Below are 23,987 nucleotides of genomic sequence, written 5' to 3'. Positions count from 1 at the left end.
TTGTGGCCACGGACAGGTTCAGTCATTCATTCCAAGAGCTCTCGCCAGCTTCTCGCCAGCTTCGTCCCGCTTCTCAGCATCGCCGAACCCCCGCCATCAAGTCCCCCTTGGCATGTTATTCTTCCCTCTCCAGCTTCTCTTAGCGTCCCATCATTCTGTCAGATTTATCGCACAAGGATTGATCAACTTTGATCATTGATCGCCTTCCACATGCCCACAACTCCCCGGTAAACCCTCCATGTCTTCGCAAAATTCCAAAGGTTCCGACGCCATCCGGCAAGGCGTTCCTCGTATGCCTTCCTACACCGACGCCGCCCCCCGAAACGACAGCCACAGGCCCGGCCTGCCCGAGCGAGCGCAAACGTTCCATAATGCCTCATCACCTGACCATGACGGCCCTGATGCATTCGACACCTCGGAGCACAGTGAAAATGACGACAATACGGAGACCGCGCGGGCTTCCATCGAGCTGGACGTGTTACCAATTGAGCTGATAACTTTCACGGACAGGTACGATAAGTACAGCGGTGGCTTTCTCAAGGCGACTCCCGGTCTCCCAATTCATTCTAACATCCGTCAGCTTCATTGAGTCACTAGGCGCCAAGGTGCACTCTACGCCTCCAAACATTGAAAAGCTGTCAAGGTTGTTCCAGGAATTCTATGGCCAAGCATCTTCGCATATCGCCACACACATCAGCGCTCTTGCTACAAAGCAAAGTCGTGACATCTCACCTTCTCCATCAATATCATCCATCTCGTCCGCTGCAAGTCGCCTACGTTCCAAAGCAGCTTCGCCGCGCGCCAAGGATAAGCCCAAGACGGAAACAGAACGTCAAATGATTACATCCGAAGAGCTCGCGAGTCGAAAAAAAGCGAGGAAAGCATTAGAGGCAAAGCGAGGCACGTTGGAGGAAGCTGTTGAGCGAAGGCTGTGTGAGGGCATCTATCACAAGATTTACCGCCACCGAACTACACATGACGAGGCTCAAGACGAGAAGCTTCGGTCCAAAACGGCCGCTTTGGCTTTGGTGGGAATTACTCCTGTTGATTTGGGCGTAGACTACGGCGAGGGAGCGGCACGAGATCCCGAGATAGCTGCCAAGGTGACGGAGCAGATGGGACACTCACTCGGGAAAGCACGAGCAGATTTGGTTCGAATGAGCGAGGCTAGATATCCCTTGGCCAAAACAAATCACTTGAAAGCCGCGCACAAGAGCATAGTCGACACACTGGCCGAGGTGCACCCGTCCGCCTCAGCCGACGAAATAATGCCAATGCTGATATATACACTGATTACACTGCCGCCAGAAAATCTTCACATCATCAGCGACCTTCATTTTATTCAGTACTTCCGTTGGGAACCAAAATTGACTGGCGAGGCCGCGTATTGCCTAACAAATCTTGAAGCAGCCATCAGCTTTCTTCAGACGGTCGACCTGTCTACCCTGCGAGAAGACGAGCTTCCATCTGGGCCTGCAAAGTCAGACAGTTATGTTGGCACTTCCAAGACGGAAACCTTCCCACCTGCGTATGGAATCACCGCGCCCTCCCAAAGTGCTACCGAGGCCAGCACTGACAATGTCACGGCCACGAAACCGGCGGCTTCGCCCTCGGGCCTCAAGGCCGCTCAGGTCTTACGAAACAGAAGACTTAGTGACTTGGTCAATACCCCGGCACAAGCATTGGGCGCTGCAAGCGGTGCCGTGATCAGCACAGCGGACCAAGGGCTCAAGACCATTTCCAACAGTCTGGGCGACAGTTATTCGTTTCTCCTCGGCAAGTTACGAGAGCGTCAGGAGAGCCCCAAAGAGTCTATTGTTGTCCCTCGCACCCTGGACGACGCGCGTAAACTTGTCAGCACTCCACCACTGGATGAGGACGACAACGCTAGCGCCACCAGTTCCACCGCTGGCGGCTCCGAAGATACAGAACAGTTCAAACGCCCATCAGCCCGTGAAGATCGTGTCCTCAGTCTCATCGGCGGTCGACGAGACACTAGTGTTGATAGTGTCAGAAGCGGTCATTCATCCACCAAAAGAGTCGGCTTCCTGGAGGACTCCAGGACGTCAAACACACCCACCCCGGGAACACCAACAGCTCCCGCCATGCTCGAATCCGTCCGTAACTTGGGCAGCTCATTCAACCCCATCGGTCGACTTTCCAGCATTGGCATGATTCGCGGTTTCGGGCGCACCACAGCTACGCCTTCTGGCAAGGATTCCACAGAAGGCGGCGACTTGGCGACTGTGAGTTCCCTTCGCTCCCAACACAGTCTACTACTATCACATAGATCAAGGTATTAATGTATTCCAAAACAGCCCTCGCCAGAGGTTGCAGCCGTACTCCCACCCAAACAAATTACCGTTCCCAGGATACCTCCCCCCAACAAGCGCTTCATGGAAATCCAAAGTCCCGGGGAACTGAGACTAGGCGAAGTTCGGGAACTGCTCAAAGACTACCGACGATTGGCTGGCGTTTTAAAGAATATGGGCGCTTTTGATGAGAAATAGAACCAGGAAACGACATCTTTGTTATTTACATGTTTACTAAGCCGGGCCGGGATTTGCGAACGTTTTCCTGGATATGGGACCTATTTATTCATGGCGTTTTCTTTACGTTGGGCTCCGGTGTTATTTGGCTTCCATATTAGAACGACATGGGCATAGTACTGGCAGGAACAGAAGCAGTTGCCGAAAAGTAGGGCACGTAGACTGAGACATACTTGCCTCAGGATTGACTACAGTCAATACAGCATGACTCGTTTAATCTGCGATAAAAGGCTCTATGCGTGTACGCTGGGTTTGCGGATATACCAGGGCTGTCCCTCAATAGCCAGACCATAAAATACACCGTGACAAAATGGATACGCTTGCTAAGCGCCCCAAGGCCGGCCTTCCTTTACTTTAAAATTGGTGATGCCGTCCGTACGGTTTTCCACGCGACCCTATGTACAATCATGAATAAACAACGAGGGCCAAATAAAAAGAGCAGGGAAAGGAAAAGATAAAAAGGTGTAGTCATCAAGTGGAATACGGCATTATCCCAGTTGCAGACACGATTGCTGTACAAGCTGGTTCCCATGGATCTACCTAAGACACTGGGGAAGAATCTGCTCTCCGATTCCATGGCCTTGATCCAGTACTGGGCAACGGAGCCAATTCATCTATTTGTTCGTCGTCGGGATTGGGCTGAGAAACAGTTCTCGCCGGCCCGAGAGGATGACCATGGACGTCTGTAGAGCTCATGCGCTGATGCGATGGGCCCTCCCGCTGAACAACAGGTCCAGGATGTAGCAATTTCGCAACAATGTTGCTGTTGACTCGGATATGCTCGTGGCTTGGAGTCCGAGTCCGAGTCAAATTGGTGTCTTGACGCTGAATGCCAGATGCAGTTGTTCCATGTGTGATAGCTGTGTTAGTTCTCGCCAATGCTGCTTCTTGCTCTTCTGCTTCTTTCTTAAACCTTGACTCGCTGGGAAGAAGGATAGCCCTGTCGAGACCATAGGGCAGGCCGCGATGACGACCACGAATTTCCATGGCCACGATAACCAGCTTACCAATGACAGAGAATTGGGAGCATAGAGAGGCATTGACCCCGATGGCACCCATGCTCAGCCCCACAGTACCATAAGCGCTCACGACTTCGAAGAGAATGTCGAACAAGGAGAATCTGCCCGCCACAATCTTTGCACCCTCACTGATAGTGATGATGAAAAATCCCAGGAAGACGTACCACAAGTCGAAGGACAGTTGGCGACGCAGATGAGTCCCAACATAGGACAAAGCACTGGCATCCTGGTCGTCTTCCACATGACTCGGCTGGTACATGCCAAGAGACTTCTCCTCGTAGACATTTGTGCGACGAATGGAAATAGCGATAGGAAAGACGGAAATGTACATCATGATCAGGTAGAGAACTGGAATTGCCGGGTGAATCTGCGACATGGCAACGGCAGAGAAGCCAGCTGTTCTTGTGGACGCAGCTTGAAAAAAGCCAATGACAACCCGGTTGCTAACACTCAGCTTAGCAATAGGCTCGCCGCCAAGCTGATTAGTCTCGTTGTTAGCCGATTGACTTGGAAGACACAGTGGGAAATTGAGTAATGTTCCAGACGGATATCACCTACATCGAGAACCATGAAAAATAACAAGTCGACGGCGTTCAGCACAACCAGGATCCAAAACAACCACCAGCTTGGACCAGAGGGAAACAATAGTGTGAAGCAACGCCGCGGATGATCGAGTAGAAACCGAAGTTCCTCCCATATTCCCGAGCCGACAGGGGCGAGCTTGGCGGCGATCCAAATAATAAAGCGCAGCATGACCGGGAAACCTGTATTTCCAATGATAATAAAGAACCACATTACCATCAGGCAAAAGGCGGATGTGTTGAACGAGATCATGCTGTCAGGTGTGAGGGTGAAGCCAACGTCCATAAAGGCAACATTAGATGTGAAAACCCCCCACCAAGTTCTTGACACGCCATCGGCAATCACGATATCTCCATAATGGTTATTATGCAGTATAAAGGGCAATAGACAGGCCAGAATTACTAGATGGAACCCCCAAAAGTAGACCAAAAGGACGACTGCGAGTGTCCTCAACGATCGATATTCAATCCCGCCAAGTTCTTCGCGCTGTTCCAGAGTTAAGCCAACAAAATTCGAGTTTCGGCCCATAGTAGGTGTATAGGAGAGGTATGGCATATCTTCGGTCTTGGAACTGGACAGCACGGAACGGATATTGTCCAGTGTTCGCGTGCGGACAGGTTTGGCCGGTCTTGCATTGTCTGCATCTTCGTGAAACTTGTTTTGAGAATTGTTGAAGATGCGGGGCTTGCGAAATCGTAGAGCATCCATGGTACCACCAATCGCTTTGATATTGTCTTCGATCTCTTCCCGGCGGCGATGCTTTTCAGGTTCAGCAATGACGATCGTTGGCTGTCGTTCGCGTATAGGGCCCGGCTGAGCGGCATTATTGGGAGAGGTTTCAGCTGTCAGCGAACGCGCAAGTCGGTTATCGTCTTTATCCAAGTCGCCCGCTTCGAGTCGTCTAGGTCCCAAGCCACGCTCTGCATCTCGTGGGCCAGGGATACGGAGGACCTCGTCATCATCTTGATTGCGCTGTCTCTCCACAATCGCAATGTGCTCGGCATTTGTCCGTCTTTGAGGGAACTTGGTTTCCTCGTCGCCCAGTCCGTCGCTTCTTTTGACAGTATCTGCAAAAGTGATGGCCGTGTGGCCTGGGAGGCTACTCTTCTGATGATCGCCAGCTCCATGTTCTTGGGGCGAGTCTTCTGATTTCTCCAACGAGTTGGGCTCAGTTACGTCAGGATGGTCATTGGTGGCGGTCGTTGTGTCGCTTCCGTCACTCTTGTTGGCAAATTGAGCGTTGTGCTGGAGTTCATGACCGTCGTCCAAGAGAATGCCATCGTTTGTGATCCTCTGTTTTCGGCCATTATGTGGCATGAGTGTGATATCTCGACCATTGACGCCTTGCTCAGCGAGATGCGTGTCATTTCGGGCTTTCGATTTTGATTTGGTCAGAGTTCGGCGCCGAGATCGAATCTCTCGTGCCCAACTTCGAAAACGTTTCTCAAACCAGTACAAGCGCAGAAATACCACAAAGCCATGGAGTGTGATCGGATTTGAAGTGATGGAGAACAGATAGATCATAGCTTGTTGAAATCCATTCAGACGGTTCAAGTCGACAGGGTTCAGCCCGGCCTGCGTATTCGCACCGCTGGCAAACATCAACGCATCAATGTAGGCCAGTTCGCCCTTGCCACCGGCAAAAATGGCAATCGAACCTACGATTGTTGCCCCAATAATCCAAAAGTCTGTCAGGTTTATCCAAATCAGTAAGTTGACGGTTGAGTCAAAAGATACAGAAAAAGGGAAGGGGGGGCACTTGAGTGGGTTTGAGTTACATACAATGAGCAGTGATGAAGCTGAAATGCGGTTTCTTGGACATAAACGCAGGTTTAACAGCCTTTAGCTGGCCCCAAACGTGGGAAACGGTTTTTTCCAACATGGTGAATGAGCGAGGTTGGTGATAGTGGATAGACTCTTTCGACGGACGAGGAAAGAGATAGTAGAAGGGGGTGAGGGTTGGGTATGAGCCTTTACGGGGGAAAGTTGGGTGGCTAGGCGGGTGCGTCGTCCACTCTCTCTTGGTACTCAGGATGAGGTTTTGACGTAGCTGTGCCACAGCAACGTCGGAAGAGATTCTAATTCAGTATAGGGCAAATACCTTGGTGGTAGGAATGCGATACCGGGGCACGGCCGCTTCGGGTGCTGTCAGTCTTGGCCTATCTCAGGCGTGAGTCCAATCGAAGGACTTCACATGCATAGAGGGACAAGGCAGCATATTGAGCGTGACGGGAACACAACAGGGTGAAAGGTATAATCTTCTTCCCGTGGGGTTTGGGCAAAAAAGTGGCAGGCCGAATGAAGCCAGAGATGCGAAAGGGCTGCAGTGTTGTTTACAACAACAAAGAAGAAGGGTAGTGGCGCTTGACACAAGTCCAAGAAATCAATTGGCGCAACCGGAATTATGCCGCCAGGGCCATCTTGAGAGTCAAGAGGAACAATTCAGGGTATGACAATACACCAATCAAATTCGAGGGTCTTGGCTGGCTCTTCAGTCAAGACAAAAAGATAAAGAGGTGTGCCGAAGAACCGAGAGACGGACGACCAAAAAAGACAGTCAAGGATTGACAGATGTGCCGGAAATCTTTTCAGCGCTCTTGTCCGTGGCAGAGGCAGTATACGAAACGCCGAGGCTATGTGTGTGCGTTTTTTTTCTCTTCTTCTTGTCAAGGTCAATTTCCCAAATGAATGTTGTTGAGCGTCCGTGCTGATGCGTTGGCGGCACAAAATTCCCCTGTCCAGGCACAAGCAAGGGACCACGTTTCCCAAGACCGCATTGGTCAAATCGAACCACAGCCCTGCGGACACGTTGAGTCGAGATCCTGATATGCAGGAAGCGAGATATCACCAAAGGGTGGCGACAATGTGCAGAGTGGACGTGATGGTTGGTCAGACGGGTCGGAAAATTCTAGACTATGGTGATCTGAGAGCGGTTGCGGATGGAAGGTCCCAGGTAGCGATGGAGCACGTCGCTTCGAGAACAAGCGCTGATTGACGCAGTGTCTTTGAATTGGTTAAAGATTCTGAAGTGCCCGAGACACAGTCGTGGTAATGATTCCGATCTATGAAAGAGGCGACGTATTTCGATAACAGGAGCAGTAGGAAAAGGGAATGCCGGTAGCAGAGTCGAGTCGATGGATGGAAGCGCCCGACTCCAACGACCGTGCGCTTTGTACCAAGTGTTGCATGCGGGCTTGGTAACGTGGTCAGGAGATCTAGAGCTACTTCGATTCGTTTCTTTGTTGATGTGCCGACGTCGCGCGGTGACACCGAAGCCGGATTCCAGATTCCAGATTCCAGATGCCCGATGCGTACTCCGTACCGAGTAAGGGTTTCCGGAACGTGCGCGCCTTGGGTCTTAGGGTCCGACGTGGTACGACGAGTACCGCCGCCTGGCCAGAGTAAAAGCCGGTGAAGAAGTAAGAAGAGGGGGCGAGGCCCGGCGTGGAGGCGGCAAGGAGTGAGTGAGGAAATGGAAAAGAAGAAAACGAGTCGAGGCGAGACGATGGCTCAGGATGCAAATACCTAGGCAATGACGGCCAAGGCACATGGGCGGGCGAAAAGGCACTTTCCCAAGTTGGTCCGAATATCAGGTGCCTCCTAAGTACCTGCCTACATCAGGTACTTACATGACTTCATTCTCGGGAGGCGTACTACTCGGTACTATTAGTAGCCAAATTCCTGGCAAGGAGGGAAGGACCCGGAGCTGAATGCCGGGTGGAAGGGGCGAAGCAGCCTAAGCTAGTCCTAAGCTAGTCCTGTCCTGGGGGCGTGGCAGTGGAGGATCCGATGTCTGAACTTTACAACGCCGGACGGGCAGGACCAACTCTCAGGCGCAAGACCCTGCATCCAACGATGCCTCGGCAGCCGGGGCAATGCATGCAAATATTGGCAATGCCCGGTCCGAGAATGGTATAACTGGCTTTTGTTGGTTTCTGGAATTGTTGCACTTGTTGGTGGTTGAGTGGTGGACTGCGACACCTGGGTCCTGAATGCTCAGTGTGAAGGGAAGGAGCAACCGGGTGCGGCAACGAAAACAGAAGTAAAATAAATGAACTGATACGGAGTATAAAACCCGATTATCCACCCAGGGAGAACGTCGCTCCCTTCTGCTGCGCAGCCGGCACTCGGTATTCCGTATACAAAAACAACAACAGACGGGGTTCCCGTGGAAAACTTGGCGGGTACGGAGAACTCCGTGCGTTACGTGCGACGAGTTGATCTCGCATCGTGCAGCAGACCCCAGGCCAGCAAATAAAATGCCCGCTCCCTCCTGATCCCTGCCCACGTCCGCACCATGTCCGTCTCTTTTATGGCCATTTAATTTTTCTTGGCATCAAATTCAACCGTACGTTCCGTATAGGGTATTGCTTTCAAGGTCCATGCCTTTTTCGCCGTGGGTCCCTCCTCCCTCGGGCCATGGCATGGCATCTCACACATGGCACGCAGTCAGTCAGCCAAACCTCATCTCATCCGGCATCCCTCCCTCGGCCGGCAGTCCAAAGGAATAAAACAAGCATGGATTGTCAACGTGTTCTGCCGTGTAACCAACACCCAGCACCACCGCCAGCTGTCTGTCCATGGACCCTCGGAGCAGTCTCAGGAAGTCCAGGCCAGGATATGGTGTCACCGCACCTCCGATCAATGCCTTCAGGACGCCCGGCTGTCACGCATCTCGGGTCCGGGCCACCCTGCAGCTCCTCAGCACAAACCATGGGAAGGAGGAAACAGCTTGGCTTGCATCCCTTTGTGTCACTGGACCTCGTAAAGACTGGTCGGTGCTACTCTGTATGAATACATGGCATAACCACGAGTCCATGACATTGTGGCCCCTCATCAAGCCGCCAATCCTCCGTCTTACCACAAGCCACCAAAAACCAATGAACCACGATGCGCTTCACGCGCCTTTGAATCTTTTGCGTGCTACAGTCATCGGCGTACAAATTCATCATTAGCCCTTTTTGGAGGTGCCTCCAATCGGGACATCATTCTCCACGCACCAAAGCAACCGAGGCGGCATCTCGGTCGCATCAGGTGCGCAAGGCTTACCTGCGGCACGTAAGGCCACGTCAAGTCAAGACCTTCACGTCGAGTTCATGTCCACGATTGCATTTGCAGCACACCGTTTCGGATTCTCTGCTTGTGCGTCAATTTTGTCCGTGTACGGCGGTATATACGTCCAAACGCTGTAGCGGCAGGATGCCGACTTCCAAAATCACCCAAACCCCTACTCCACACATCGCCGTAGTGTCTTGAAGCCACAAGACGCCATCACGCCCCCTCATTGTTGCCGAACCACTCAGGACCCGATGGCTTATGTCAAAACAAGATCAGCAATAGAGGCTCCCTCCATTCTCTCGTCCAATCCCCCCTGAAGAATACACTGCTATCCTCTTTCCCTTGCATTCAGATGAAAAGAAGACGTCTTAGTGATCTTTAGAAACTAATAAGTAAAAAATGAATGAAAGCCCCTGCCATTTCAACGCTTAGCTCGCAAGATACAGCCTACACGCCGAGCTTCCCGACGTCGAGAGCTGTACTCTGTAGTGGGATGAAATTCGTCCGATACATGTAGCTTCTGGCAAGTCCAGCGAGGTAACGCCAATTTTAGACAGGAAACAAGGTGTTCAGGAGCATTGCGCTGGAGGTTTTTGAGAATCTTTGAGCCGCTCAGGTTGTCTGGTACCGCCACAGATGGACGCCTTGCCAGGCAACAAGTTATAGAGCATAGGCTTTCAAGGCGTACACATTATCTGAAAAGACAGTCATCTTACCGCCTCTATCCCTGTGATAATTAATGACAAGATCTTGGCAGGCGTAGAACTTGCAATAGTTCATAGTGTACAGCTAGTTCTTGCCCAACTTGTGCTTGCTCTAATAACTCTTCCAAACTGCGAGGAAATCATTCCTCACGTAGACGATTGCCTGAGAAATAGCCGTGCAGGTATAATTCTAACTTGAGCTGCCATCATCCTTGTCGACTGGGAAGGTTTAGAGGGAACTAAGCGCATAGAACGGAGGAAAGATTAAACAAATCACCCTCCGTGAGGGTGTTCGAGATCCCATGGTCCGTCTCAGCATGAAATCCACTCCCAGACAAAAGGAAGACGGACACAATTCGGAGCCGATTCTCAAACACAATCCGCCCTGCGTGGTACAATAGTTGCAGTTGGACTTGACGCCTTGCCTAGTTAAGTTGTATTGATGCAACGCTGTTCCACCTCCGATGGAGGTACGCTGATTCTCACTCACATGCCGCTGCACGCAGCCCTGATGCCAGAAACGTTCGAGCCCTCGGGTCATCAAACTGGGCTGAACCCTTGCGCAAGACGGTATAAAAGGTCTTGTCTGAAAATGAAGTGATCCGGACAAGTTTCAGTCTTATCAATATATGATACCTAAGAACTGAAGTTCTTTTCCGTTTCCCTACATATTTCTCTGCTTTTCGTCATGGACAACCCTTTCGATTATCTGATCTCCTACCTGTCTCTTGTAAATTCGTACTAACCTCGACTTGCTGGCTAGTTGTGTTATGCTGAACGAGAGAGGTTTTGTCAAGCTTGGAGACGAACGTCCTTGATGGCGTCCTTGAGTATTCGTCATGGAACCGGTGGGCATAGACGATTAAGAAGTTTAAATCAGAAATTCTGTCGTCTTCTCGGAGAAGAAAGCGTTACGGTGAGGCCAAGCTTGGAATGAGTCTTAATGGAGGAGGTGACCTTCCGGAAAATGTTGGCGGGCACAACACAACATGCACTTCGTCCAGAAGCATCAGACCCCATTCCCGCCCCGAGGAACTTCACCATCTTATCAGCGCCGTATGAGCGAGCCCGAGATTGAGTCACCATGGAGTAGGTTGTAACAGTTAAAGTAATGCCAGGGCTGCCGGTGAAGACTGATCCTTTGGAATCAGACGTAAAAGCAACAATGTCGCCTGGGTTGACATTTTCCCATTTCAGAAATTCGTCTCTCCACTGCACGACCGACATGGAACTTGTGCAAAGCACAATCAAGCCACTGTTGGCTCGGCTATTGCCAAGCATCTTACTGAGACTCTTTCTTGGCACAGCCGAATCTAGGTGCAGGGCTTTAGATCAATCTCCAGATTCGAGTCGACCTCGTCTCTGCCAGAAATGGTACTCCTCTTACACAGGGTATCCTAGGTTCAGACATTCCTTTCGGACAGTTCTACATCCTTGCCAGCAACTTCGAATGAGTGCGTAACCTCTTGATCATCGTCGTCCTCTTCATTGAGGGTGTTCAAGAAGACGTCGCCTTCGCTCACGGCCTGGTCGTTTTGCTGTTCAAGACCTTGAGACAAGCCATTTTGCCTGTTTGACGGCAGCGTTCTGGGTACCAAGAATGACCAAACGGCCAATCTTGGGGGCGGCCGAAGGAGTGATTTTTTTTGCGCCCTGGACTCGCAGCGGTCCAATAACAGGGATTTTTGTGCAGCATTTGCGGCATCTCCGGGCCCAGACTTTGCAAGTAATACTTGGTGTTCTTCAACACAAGCTTGACTCTCCCATGACTCTGTGTACAACTCGTGATGAATGATCGAATCTCGTCAGCAGGGGCGTCTTGAGAAAACACTCCAGGGCATTCGGTGGGAGAGGGAGAGATGCCGATGCCGATGCCGACGGAGACAGCGACGTGTAAACTATGCGTTGCGAGGGCGCGCTCGTGCATGAACATCGGTCTCGAGAGCGATTCGGCCATGGTCAGGAAATCATGCGCTAGTTCTGCCAAGGAATTGAAGCCCTCCAGAATGATCCTGCCGCCTGGCCTTTTGCCGATCGATCCAACGCGGACGGTACTGGTGATCCTTTTTGAGGACCGGGTCCGAGAAGTCACGGTCGCCAGAAATGTGCGGGAGCAGCTCTCGAACGGCATGTCTCTTCTGAAAATGATCTAGGGAGAACAAGTCGATGGTTTTGTCGCTGTCGCGCTCGAGGACCGCGTCGACCGGCTCGTCATCCTCCTCAACTTCATCGGTGCTATCGAGGCAGCGAGGCGTGGCGGCACCCGGCGTTGACGCGCGCGAAGACCTCTCTGCCTTCAACGCGCCGTACACGGCTGCCTCTGCCTTTCTCTTTGGCGGCATACCCCATGATTTGCTGCGAGTGTCGGTGCATGTCCATGGTGAACAAACACAAAGTCACAAATGATCAGAGGTACGTACCGATGCGCCACCCAGACGTCAGACGTGGACTCGTAACCCGCCCTGCCGTAACTCACGTCGGAAACCTCTCCCGTGACGCTTGATTTCATAGCCTGCACGCGTCGACTCATTCGCAACAGAATAGACAGCAAGCTGCAGTGATTTCGGGCCCGCACGAAGCCCGCACGCATGAGCAGCCACCGGGACTCAACGTCCGCACTCGTTCAACGAACCCCGCCAAAGCCAGGCCGAGGCCGGGCCCTTTCTTCAGCAACCACCCCTCATCAAACCGCAGTCTCTCGCCAACAGTGAACACGGCTCGGCACCAATCTCGATATTTCTCGAAAGACAAAACACCAAAGTGCGGTGATCATGTGGTAAGCAGCGCAAGATACCCTTGGTCCGTCCCAGCCCCCCGCTAACCCCAGCCAGTAAACACATCCTCAACGCCCAAGTCTCGATCCGGTCGCCATGCTGTACGTCCCCTCTGCCGGAGGAACATGCCGCAAACTTCAGGAAACAGCCAGCTGACCGACGTGAGACCTAGGCCGCAGGTGGTTCGACTGCGCAGAGTGCCACCGCGAGCAAGAAAAACACCCCCTCCTACAGAGCTTCGAGATGGTCTTCGCCTGCAAGAAGTGCAAGAAGTGCTTCCGCAAGGACACGCAGGAATTCGAAGAGAGCGACGAGTACTGCCCGCACTGCGACAATCACTTCGTTATTGATGCCAAAACCCCAAAGGCTGCCCTATCCGTGGAAAGCGAAGACGTGAGAGTCAATAACAAGATGCTCAAGGACGAGCGCGTCCGACAAAAGGATTACCGTACCATGTTCGACCCGGACGAAGATGCCGACAGGCTAGGCTAGGCTAGCTTGGGCGGATTCACTTCTCTCTATCCTTACGAGTGCCTTCGCCTGTGTTTCAAGCGGTGAACAAATCGAAGAGAAAAAGTTCTGGCGTTGGGGAGCTTAATTTATTTCACGTTTATTTTGCCAATGAGGGTCAAGCTTAGACAACGATGCAAGGCAACTATATCAGGCAGCGCATATGTTGATACAATGGCGTCGCGCGTCAAACCATGGCAATGCCCCTAGCAGATAGCGCTTTCCTCTACACGAATTCCATACGTTCGTCATTATTCAGCAGCAGAATCGTCTTGTCCTCTTGTGAGAATTGCGGCACTGCCTGTTCCGGGTGTCCGTCCAGTCTTCTTTTTGGCGGCCTCTTCTTGTTTCTCCTGCTCGATTTCCTTCACATAGCCCTCGATCTCATCAGTCGGCAAAATTTCCATGGCAGCGCCAGGGGCCATAAGAGCAATTTCAATATTCTTCGCGCCAGTCTGGACTACCTCGAGGAGAGATTTGATGGCCAAACGAATGGTAGCCTCTCGGTCCATATCCTCCTTGTAATTGCGTTCCAGAAACTCACGGACAGTCTTGCTCGATCGACCGATGGCATTCGCCTTCCTGTACCAAACAGTGATCAAAATCAGAGTCACTACATGACATTGTCGCCAGGATCAGAAGACATACCATGCTGAGTAAATACCAGACGGCTCAGTCTGATACAGTCTGGGAACCCTGCTGCCGGGATCAAAACCAACAACGAGCGTGCTGATACCGAACGGTCGTACGCCACCAGCCTGGGTGTATCGCTGCTGGACCCCCGCCACATATTTGGTAATATAGTCAATGGTGACAGGGTCCTCCACGGACAGACGGTGAGACTGGGCTTCTAGCCGGGCCTTGTCAACGAGAATTCGGGCATCGGCATTCAGACCAGCAAAGGCTAGGGCAGTATGGGTGTCCAGGAGCTGGATCTTGGAAGGGGTGATCCGAGTATCTTGCAGCTTCATGGCCGATCGCTTCTCGCATCCGAGGACAACTACATCCTTTCCTTTAACGCCAACAGCACAAGTTCCTACCCAAAAGGGTTAGTTGCCGCGAATCCCGGAACGAGCAGCTCTTCTCCCGGTGCCACGCGAACACACCTCTTTTCACAGCTTCCCCAGCATATTCGACCTGGAACACGTGTCCGTCCGGGCTATTGAAGTGTTAGATGGCAATGACAGCTTGTAAAGTTGGCGGCTGATTTCGAACCTGAAGACTAGAGGCGGAGACAAGAGTTAGCCGAGCGAACAAGTGAAGCAATGCCAGGGGACGTAAATACCAGAGAGAGCTCTGTCGTAACCGGAAGCCATCGCTGCAAGGCAAGATCAATTGTCACGTTTTTGCAGTGCGTCTTTGTACCTCGTACTCCAGATGCCAAGAATCTATGCGAAACCAACCAAAGAGGACGTTGTGTTGGGAGGAGCAAGACGTCACCGCAAATGAAGGACGTATGAAGTCCAAAGGAAGCTTCGTCAGACTGGGAGCCTGCCTGCCTGCGACGGCCTGACTGACTAGCTGGAGCTACGGACGGGTGGCCCGTGGGCGGATTAACTCGTGCACCGGCGGCCGACATACAGTGCGATGGAGCTATCGGGGCCACTAGACACTGTATCACTGCTATCCTGAATCAACGGTTGAGCTTTTATAAGTACACAGTCGCGTTGGTCAAGGGACGTTGCTGTCTGCCAACAGGTCAATTTGGCGCGTAAATTTCTCGAGTCTTTCCCGCCATGTGCTGGGCTGTTCTCAGCCCAAGGACCAAGTACAGTAGTCAGTCTATTCTGTCAAGTCTTGACGTCTCAGCACATCATTTGCAGATATCGCCAGCCGCCACGCGCAACATGCAATCGCCTCCAAGAGGTGAAGTGCCGTATTTATCTATACGGTGAACAGGCGTGGGTGGCTTGGATATTTTGAACAAAGCGCCGCGATGGAAAATCCCCAAAAGGTCGTCCTGGCCTCAGTATAAGCCATCGCATCTTTGAAATCCATTGGAGAGAGTGACAGAGAAAGCGTAGCTCACCAAACCAATGACTCGAGACAAAGCCCGTCCGTTCGTCAGTCCAAATAGGCAAATTCTCTGGCGGAACAATACCCTAGCACACACGCCGTCCCGAACCCAACCAACAACCACTGCGTCGAGAAGAACCGAATCGCCTCCTTTGCCCCCCTCACAGCATGGATGGATCTGATGCATCATGTCATTGCGGACACCGGAGAGCACTGAACAGCGGATCTAAGTCAGGCCAATTGACGCCCCGACTTCCCGTATGGGGAGGCGTCATGCCGCTGGTGATAATTTCCGCCAGGCCCTTGCGGTCTTCTTCACATGCGAGTGATCATCCATACTTTATTTGCCTTGGCTCGGTTTAGACGTGTGCTAGAAACACGGCGAGACCTGGAGGGGGAAAAGGCCCCTGGTTATGCGAAGTGAATGACACTTGATGTCATGTCCTTTCAGATGATCCATCGTCACCGTGAAACGGTACTATAGACAAGGGCCGCCATGCGGCGCATAAACGATCTAATGGTATATATACAATGTCCTACCCCTCTCAGCAGCGCCTGGCTGATATTCGTACATGCCAGTGGTATCAACAAGGCAGAAGAAAACAATGTATGCAGTTCGCAAGTTGAAAAAATAAAAAAAATAAAATACAATAAAATAAAAGCAAACACCATGTCATCCATCCTCGCACCTACCCGGCTCAAAATTCCCGCGCGCATATGGCATCGGGAAATCACAACGCTGACACGTACCAGTGGGCGGTATCCTAGGTAGCGCTCATGTCGATTACTTTACACGCCCTGGTCGGTCATCAAGCGGTGATGGCGGGAGCTGGCTCCATCGGCAAGGCAGTCCGCGACTCGCCCGCGCCCGCGCCTGCGCCAATTGTACTTGGTGCTGGAGCAATCTCGGGATCCGGTATTTGTATGTCAAGCTGGGTGGAATCAGGTGGTCAGGTATGAGAGCTCGACGATCTTTTAGCAGCAATGTATTTTTATACTCACAGACATGTACCCTGTTTGTCGGAGCGAAATCAACTTTGGTGGAATCGTGCCCTCCTCTGATGCCATTGTCTTTTCCATCTCTTGGTTCCACTTCTCAATCCACTGTTCGAGATTATTCAGGCGTGATTTGGCAGCCGTCAGACCGAAATCATCCCAGAGCCAGCCAGTCACGAGCCCCAGGACGCTGTCGAGCACGTTCCGAAAGGTGAAGGGATCGAATAGGGGTATCAGCTCTCCGTTCAGCTTCTCAATAACGCGTCGAAACTCTCGCTCGGAAATGCCAGCTGGGTCCAGGATTTCAGGATATAAGTTGGAAAAAGTCGGGGCCAGGTCACCGGCCACAAGCCAGTCTCTCTTGACACGGATTATTCGCGTAGTCGCATGTTCGACGGAGTCGAGAGGAACATGGGGGTTCAGATGGGGAAAGCATGGGTGCTGAGGGCCCCATTCCTCGCCTGCGTCTGGTTGTACATCCTCCCCCATGATCGAAGAGTTGGACGAAGAGAGGGCAGGCCCAATGCCGTCCGCGGCGGAAACGTTGGAGACTCGAGGGTCCATGACATCTGGGCCGCTTTCAAGATCCCTGGAGTATGGTCTCCTGGCATCATCATTCTCCGGCGCCATGGTCACCTTCTGCTCGCCTTTACTTTTTGCCGAATGGCGAAGAATAGTTGTCTGTTCAGGTTGTCGGTCGTTGACTTTTTCCGCCCTTGGTCTCGAAGACGTTGACGTGCGGTGCGCGGGACGGTTTCCCTCGTGCGATGCTCGAACGGACGACGGAAGACCAATTCTATGATCGCTTGTCGCGCCGAGTTCGATTTGGAAACTCGCACGCGCAGACTGTGAATATCTCGAGCGTCGCTGTTCAGATACAGTCAGGAGCGGGTAGTCGCCAGCAGCAGTTGCCACGGAGTCTGGTATATCCAACAATGTGTCGAGCGCAGGGTGCTTCAGAGGCAACGTGGGAATAGGCGGTGACGATGGTCGGCGCTTTCGAGGCTGGGGAATTCGAGGGGTAGAGTTGGTCGGATTCCAGAGGCGGGCTGCAGGAAGCCGCTGAACTCGTGAGGCAGGATCACTTGTCGCGCTGGGGCGACGGCGAAAGGGTGACTGGAGAAGGCTCGGCTTATAAACTTGACCAAGCGCAGAAGGTTGCGTCGCGTTCAAAGCTGCCGCGGCTGCTACTGCAGGCTCTGCGGCGGGTTGGGATGAAGCCGGGGGACAGACAGGTTGCTGGGAATGAGGTCTTGGCTGACGGTCCGCCGTCTGATCCAGGGCGGGCGTTTGTGTCGAGTAGAAAGAGGGCGGAATTGGGTTTGGCGTCGTGAGAGAGTCCGGATCGGCACAGCCGTGAGGCGGGTGCTGACATGGAAGGCGCCCGGGGCACTCAGGGGTGGCCAGGGAAGCCGCGGCAGGCCTGGGGCGGGCGGTGGATGCTGTGGTGGGAGAAGCCCGTGGTGGTGCGGGCGGTGGTCCTCGGCCGATTGGCGCGTTGGCATTGGCGTTGGCGTTGGCGGTGGTGCGCCCGTCCGGGTCCTGAAATCGGGATTGAGGTTTTCGCCGCCAGAACGGCCACAAGACGGATGACATGCGGAGGATTTGACAGGTTGGCAGTCTCACCAGCGTCCAGAGACCGGACACGGAACATTGAAGCCAGCTCCCACCGCCAGTGGCTCATCCGGTGGACTCGACCGCTGTGGGCTGGTCCGCTGAGCGCAACAGCGGGGCTCGGGCTGGGTCCAGAAGTCCCCTCAGTTCCAATCTCGGGGCGAGAGCGAGGGCGATGCCATGGAGAACGCGTCTGGTCCAGGAGTGTGGTGACTCGGGCGAGACAATTTGGACGAGGTTTATTGGGATGCCAGGCCTATAAACGGCTCGATACGTGCCTAGACCCAGATGTGCGTGGCAACGACCCAGGTAGCATCCGATGTCCACGGGCATCACATAAAACCACAAGGAAAGGCGCGGCGTTGGGGGAGGTTGTGAATCACGGCGGGCCGCGTTCCAAGCCCCTGACAATTGACAGGCCCCGTTGCGGCGTTTTGGCAGCATCGCCGGCAGTCTGGGCTGGTTGGTTGGTGGTTGGTTCGGTCATCCATCTCTGCATCGTGTGCCTCGACAGCCCGTGACGGGATACTCCGTGCTCCGTCGTCTGTATAGCGTTACGTATTCAGGTGGTTCACACATTTCCCCCGGCCAATTGAACGTCGAGTTTTCGCACAGGTCCAATTTCAGAGGATCCCGGCTTCTGCACAAAAGCATGTACGAAGGACGCTTTGTGGGTTTCCTAGGGCTTGCGGCGCGTGGCGTGCGTCACGATAAAGTCTGACCGCACCGAGCCCCTTGGGGGAAATCGATTCGACGTGGTCCCGGTGTGGAGGAGAAGAAAACGTCAGGGCTGGTGTGATGGTGATGCCGTTCGTTTGGCAGCGCCATTGATACGTGGTCCGGGTAAAAAAGTGTGCGGTTTGTACGGAGTATGGAGTAGAGGGAAATGAATGTCCGACGCACGCCAGCCAAATGATGATGCCTGGCATCAAGTACGGTAGCAGTTGTGATGCCATGGAAGTAGTACTTGAGAAGCCATCAAGGTGAGGTAGCGGCCAAGGTACCTAGCACCTGGATGCTTGCCCGTATCTAAGTACCTGAGTACCTTGAACTCGTAGGTTCTCACGTAGGTGCCCAAGTCGGTACTCCGTACGCAATGGAAAATCCGCTGAGTCAGGAACATGCGGCCACGGAAGTTGCTTGGCATCTCAACCCCGGCCAGCGGTCCCGAGGCCAGACGACATCGATTCCGTAGTTACATTGTTATAATCTGTACTCCGTAACCATCCATGATCAAGTTCCCAGGTTGCTACCCCAGATTGTCGGGAGGGGCACTGGAGCGGAGCCGCCCCTGCGAGCGCTGGGAGCGCTGGGAAACACTGGGGCCGGCAGGCACCAACCACTTGGGCCACCAGTGACATGCCGGCGCATCAGCGATTCAGCACTAATACCGGACGTAACCACCCGGTCCTGGCCTCCTAGGTGCCCATCCAGTCACCACACCCTTCTGGGTTACGCCGACGCGGCTCCCTTTTCTCCATGCCAGCCTTGGACTTGAATCTTCTTCTTCGAAGCCGCTTCGTCTTTCCACGCTCGCCCATGCTCTCATCGTCGTCCACTACCCCCTCTTCTGCCCGACGAGTCAGAGGCGAGCGCAGCAATGCCCGACGACATCCCACGCACATCAACGCTGCCCCAGGTGTCAGCGTCAACCTCCAAACATCCCCCGGCTGCTTCCAACACCCGCAACGACGTCACCATGTGCGCCAAGTCGACAGCTTTTGCCACGGGCATCAATCCCACCAGTTCCCCTCCCGGGCATGCCGTGCGCCGTTCCAAGACCGCGGACGAGGGCTCCTTGCCGCGACGAAAGTCCTATACGAGCAGATCCGAGGCATCACTCGACGGCATGCTCTCCGGCCCGGCCCGGCGGGGCTCCAACTTCTCTGAATACAGCCTGAGCGAGGCACGCGATATACTCAACCCCAGAGCCCAGGCCAGTCAGGAACTGCCAAGTCCGGAATCCTCGTCCCTGGCTTCGTTGTCGTTGGCGTTTGCTTTGCTGCCGGCCATCGCGGGGGCCCTGTTCAAAAATGGCCACTCCGTCATCACAGACGTCATGCTGCTCGGTCTGTCTGGCGTCTTCCTTCACTGGTCCGTGACACAGCCATGGTACGTCATGACCACGATTTGTTGGCAGAGGAGAGATTTTTTTTTCTTTTTTTTCTTTTCTTCGTGTTCCCAACATGCCTGACACATTGCGACGGCTAACTGTGCTTTGTCGTCAGGACCTGGTATCATGCAGCCCAGCAAGTTCGCATACACCAAGAGGCAGATGCAGAAACTGCCGTCGAGGACGATGTCCATTACCCTACGTCTGCCCACGCCACTCGCAAAGCTGCCGACCTGGACAACGTCCCTGAAGAAGAGGAGGAGGAGGAAGAGAAAGAGGAATCGCGACACCAAAATAACTCGCCGACGGCGGCGCAATCCAAGATGGGAGGAGACCTTGGCGGCACAACGCCCCAGCAACAAGCAGCTCTCCGAGAACTACACGTGCACGAGGTGTTGGCCCTCCTTTCGTGCTTCCTGTTACCCCCCCTGAGCGCATACCTACTCCATCACATCAGGGCGCAACTCAGCCGACCATCAGAAGGACTCGTCTCCAACTACAATCTCACCATCTTCCTCCTCATATCTGAGCTGCGGGCCTTTTCGCATGCCCTCAAGCTCGTACAGTCGAGAACTCTTCACCTGCAAAGAGTCATCCACGGGAACCCTTTTGCGTCGCCGGCCCACACAGGCGCACAGATCGAAGACGTGACGGAGCGACTGAGCAGACTCGAAGCACGATCCCTAGCCGACGAATTCGTCCGACAGCACAGCGACGGTCTCGACCCAGGGCAGGCAGAGCAAAAGGCCACCATGGCGCGGGATGTGCGCAACGCGATCCAGCCGGAACTCGACGCGCTCAACCGAGCCGTCCGGCGATACGAAAAGAAGGCAACCATGCTTCAGTACCAGACGGATTCTCGATTCCTAGCGCTCGATTCGCGAATGGACGATGCAATTGCGCTCGCCGCAGTGGCCGCCAAGAACAGTAGCTCCAAGACGGTCCTCACGAGGGCAACCGAGGCAATTGTTGCCATTCTCCTGCTCCCCTTTCACACCATTCTCCAAGCCATCACGCTACCACTCCGGCCGCTCCTGGCTTTGATCCATCTCACGAAGAAGGCTCCAGGGGCCGCGGAACCAGGCCGCGCGACGAGGAGCGCCAAACAGTCGTCACCCAGATACAGCGGCGACAGGGTGCCGCCTCGTGTCATGAAGAGATGAAAAAGTACTCACTGTAATTCACCGGGGGCCACGGGCGCGACGAAAACCCATGCAGGCAGAACATTTTGTTTCCCAGCGTCCCAGACGCCTGGGCTTCCTCCACCCCTTCTTGTCCGCCCCTCTTTGTTTTTATCTATTCACGAATTACATCCCCCGGCCTACATGCGACGGGTGTACTGGGAGAGTGATGATGATACCACCGGAAATGATGCTGGAGACTTGGAGTAACAGGGGTATTCTTTTATTTATTTTTTTGACGGCCACCACGACGAATCATTTTTGGGAACGGGGGTTTGGGGGGCTTTTTTCAGTTTAAAAAAAAAACGTGGCATGTCGCATTGACAGCTTGCCAACAGCCACCGTAGACTAGGAATACGCATTCCCATTCGTCATCTACATCAGCAATCTCGCTCGGGTGTCTCCCCCTCGAGCCATTCATTCATTCATCTTGTCGGTCCAGGAACCCAAGAACCGGCCCGCACAGACCATGCGGTCTTGGTACGGCCATGCCATGATGATTCATGATTCCATGAATGAGCGCCCTCAGTCCCCAGGCACATACGTACGTGCATGGACAGCTAACTACATAGGACCCTTGGATTGCGCCACGTCGGCTGAAGAAGAGCCTGGCCCGAGACTGGCGTGTCTCGGGGAGAGGAGGAGGAGCGCGCCCGCCGCACAGACGATGTGATGTGGTGGTGCCTCGATAGTTGTGGCGTCGTCGTCTGTTTCTGCGGCTGCATTTTCGAGGGGCCGCATACGGAGTGACGCCGATGCGATGCTCGGATAGGCCATGACTTCTGTTCAGTCACTTGAGTGCTGCTTCGCTCACTTACACCGTTACAGGTCGTACGCGGCCACGGGGCAGAGCGTTTCCCCCGGAAGCACACAGGTCGTGCGCCCAGTAAGCACGTCGTCGTGTTGCACGTGTGTCCCGGGCTTGCGGATCAGCAGTACTCCGTAGTCGCGGCTCTCTTCTGTGCTCTCTTCTAGACTTGCATTGTCACGGCGTCAGTCGGAGCTGACTTTGGTCTCGCGTCGAACTCGGACTCGAGGCTTTGTGTGGCGGATGCACATGGGCGTTGCCGCGTCGGCGCAGGCCCAAAGAAGACGGCGACGGAGAGGGCAGGGGAAAGGGAAAGGGAAAGGGAAGGGGAAAGGATATAAAGAGCCTAGGGGCGATAATTGTGATGGCTGCGCGAGTCACGCATTGCATGTTGCTGGGAGGAAGACATGCATGTATGATGGTGATTTGCTGCGCCGGACTGGACGCATCCACGCAGTCAAGTCACGTACGGAGAGGCGCAACCATTCGACGTCTCCCGCGTGCCTCGCAGAGCCATGTGATAACTGACGACGACTCCCGCCGGTCAACGTTGACCGTGACCGGCGCCCCCCCCCTCGCGTCGACGACGTAGTGTGGTGTGTAAGGACGCAACGAAACAATGCCAGAGAGAAAGAAGAGAGTTTCAAGTAGCGCCAGTCCCAACTGGCCGACCTGGGACATGGCACAGCTCGCATGACGGATGGCGTCGGATGGCAAACCAGATTGGCTGGCGACAAAAGGTTCAATCTGATGAAACCTTGCAGCGGCTGGAAATCACAGCCCAGCCGCCATCGGGGGTCGCGCACGGAAACGGGCACCAGGCCAGGTTTCATCGGCAGTATTCCTGATATTGGATATTCTTCAAAGCCTTGTCGGTCCTCGGTCCTCTGTCCTCTGTCCTCTGTCCTCTCAGGCCGAGGCATAACTAGCTGGCGCAGCTCAAAGTTCACCATGCCGAGTGTCGCACAGTCGCGGCCTGGCGCATGACACGGAAATCATATAGCCTGCTGAGGCACATCCGTAGCGCGTCACTTGATTACTTTTGTGGCCGTCGACTTTGTTTTCGTGCGTGTGACAAGAGAGAGTACACAAGGTCCGTACGCCGGACACAGAACCAAGCAAGCAAGCAAGCCAGCCAGCCCTCGACGTGATACTCCGTCCGTATAGACGACCGTGATGGCAATTCGAGCTACACAGCCCCGGTGAACGGTGAACCCTGGGGCTCGGAGAAGGGCGTCATCGGCTCGTGTATCCCGCAGATTGGACACCACAGCATACACTTGGCCACGAGTTCCCGTGCCGTCGCCGCCAGTCACCACGGGCCGACGGTCGACGGCGGCCTTGGGTGGCATCGCATCGCCTCGTAGCGCGTTCTCCGGTGGGTCGGTTTAATCTTGCAACGCGTTGCCGTGAACATGTTGAAACTGGATCGAGGTACGTATTCCGTTGAGACGGCGTGCGGATCCAACAATGCCATCGGGAAGACGGACGGGATCTGCATTCGCAAGTACTACTCCGTGGTACTCCGCGACAAGACGTGGTGTCAAGTCGTTGCTGGTATCCGCACTCCGTCCCATCTCACGTCCACGCCTCGCTCGACATGCACGGCGCCCGAGTTGGACACGCGGGCGGCCGCCCTCTCAGCTATCAATCCATGCAATACGCCAACTCCAAAAGATTACCCCGGCCGCTGCCGTCTTGGTTACGAGGCGGCGGTGTGCGTGTCTTGTTTGTGAGGAGGGAGTCGTCAAACCTCTGGGCAAGTCTGGTCCCGTACACATCTGGCCAAGACGTGCTACTACTTGGTAGTTGTTCAAGTCTTCCTCATTCCTCCAGAGTACATACCATTACCCATCCCCATCCTCGTACGGAGTACACGCACACTCCAACGCCATCCGATGCAGCAGTCCACATCAATTTCTCTCACACGTCCTTCTTCTTCTTTCCGGTTAGCCCCATGACCGCAGACTGACCGCGTAAAATCACTGCCAGGCAAACTGACCTGACCTGACGCGAGGCTGCTGGTTGCGGAACTGCTGAAGCTTCAGCTGCTGACAAATGAA

General features: G+C 53.9%; 7 protein-coding genes across 7 annotated transcripts; 3 read left to right on the top strand and 4 right to left on the bottom strand.

Annotated features, from left to right (window-relative positions):
- Positions 1–238: 238 nt before the first annotated feature.
- Positions 239–2,510, top strand: MAM_02373 (VPS9 domain protein; the record flags this gene model as incomplete). The annotated part of the gene is made up of 3 exons (XM_040821172.1): positions 239–510; positions 581–2,246; positions 2,319–2,510. The coding sequence occupies 3 exons, from the start codon at positions 239–241 to the stop codon at positions 2,508–2,510; spliced, it is 2,130 nt and encodes a 709-aa protein (XP_040680586.1).
- A 579-nt stretch (positions 2,511–3,089) lies between these two features.
- On the bottom strand, positions 3,090–6,032 carry MAM_02372 (potassium transporter; the record flags this gene model as incomplete). Its single annotated transcript, XM_040821171.1, has 3 exons — positions 3,090–4,046; positions 4,127–5,838; positions 5,933–6,032. The coding sequence occupies 3 exons, from the start codon at positions 6,030–6,032 to the stop codon at positions 3,090–3,092; spliced, it is 2,769 nt and encodes a 922-aa protein (XP_040680585.1).
- A 5,283-nt stretch (positions 6,033–11,315) lies between these two features.
- Positions 11,316–12,421, bottom strand: MAM_02371 (DNA repair helicase RAD25; the record flags this gene model as incomplete). The annotated part of the gene is made up of 4 exons (XM_040821170.1): positions 11,316–11,481; positions 11,646–11,892; positions 11,963–12,267; positions 12,333–12,421. 4 exons carry the CDS (start codon positions 12,419–12,421, stop codon positions 11,316–11,318), a joined length of 807 nt encoding a protein of 268 aa, XP_040680584.1.
- Positions 12,422–12,782: 361 nt separating this feature from the next.
- MAM_02370 (Zinc finger, CHY-type) lies at positions 12,783–13,178 on the top strand (the record flags this gene model as incomplete). The annotated part of the gene is made up of 2 exons (XM_040821169.1): positions 12,783–12,787; positions 12,866–13,178. 2 exons carry the CDS (start codon positions 12,783–12,785, stop codon positions 13,176–13,178), a joined length of 318 nt encoding a protein of 105 aa, XP_040680583.1.
- A 269-nt stretch (positions 13,179–13,447) lies between these two features.
- MAM_02369 (proteasome A-type and B-type) lies at positions 13,448–14,512 on the bottom strand (the record flags this gene model as incomplete). Its single annotated transcript, XM_040821168.1, has 5 exons — positions 13,448–13,778; positions 13,845–14,232; positions 14,303–14,355; positions 14,412–14,418; positions 14,482–14,512. 5 exons carry the CDS (start codon positions 14,510–14,512, stop codon positions 13,448–13,450), a joined length of 810 nt encoding a protein of 269 aa, XP_040680582.1.
- A 1,509-nt stretch (positions 14,513–16,021) lies between these two features.
- MAM_02368 (Golgin subfamily A member 7/ERF4) lies at positions 16,022–17,804 on the bottom strand (the record flags this gene model as incomplete). The annotated part of the gene is made up of 2 exons (XM_040821167.1): positions 16,022–16,144; positions 16,215–17,804. The coding sequence occupies 2 exons, from the start codon at positions 17,802–17,804 to the stop codon at positions 16,022–16,024; spliced, it is 1,713 nt and encodes a 570-aa protein (XP_040680581.1).
- Positions 17,805–19,422: 1,618 nt separating this feature from the next.
- MAM_02367 (uncharacterized protein) lies at positions 19,423–21,098 on the top strand (the record flags this gene model as incomplete). Its single annotated transcript, XM_040821166.1, has 2 exons — positions 19,423–19,934; positions 20,051–21,098. 2 exons carry the CDS (start codon positions 19,423–19,425, stop codon positions 21,096–21,098), a joined length of 1,560 nt encoding a protein of 519 aa, XP_040680580.1.
- Between the last annotated feature and the right edge of the window lie 2,889 nt (positions 21,099–23,987).

This window comes from Metarhizium album, assembly GCF_000804445.1.
Source record: "Metarhizium album ARSEF 1941 chromosome Unknown scaffold_4, whole genome shotgun sequence".
NCBI lineage: Eukaryota > Fungi > Ascomycota > Sordariomycetes > Hypocreales > Clavicipitaceae > Metarhizium > Metarhizium album.
Note: the sequence above shows the minus strand (reverse complement) of the source record. Positions and strands in the feature narration are given on the sequence as shown.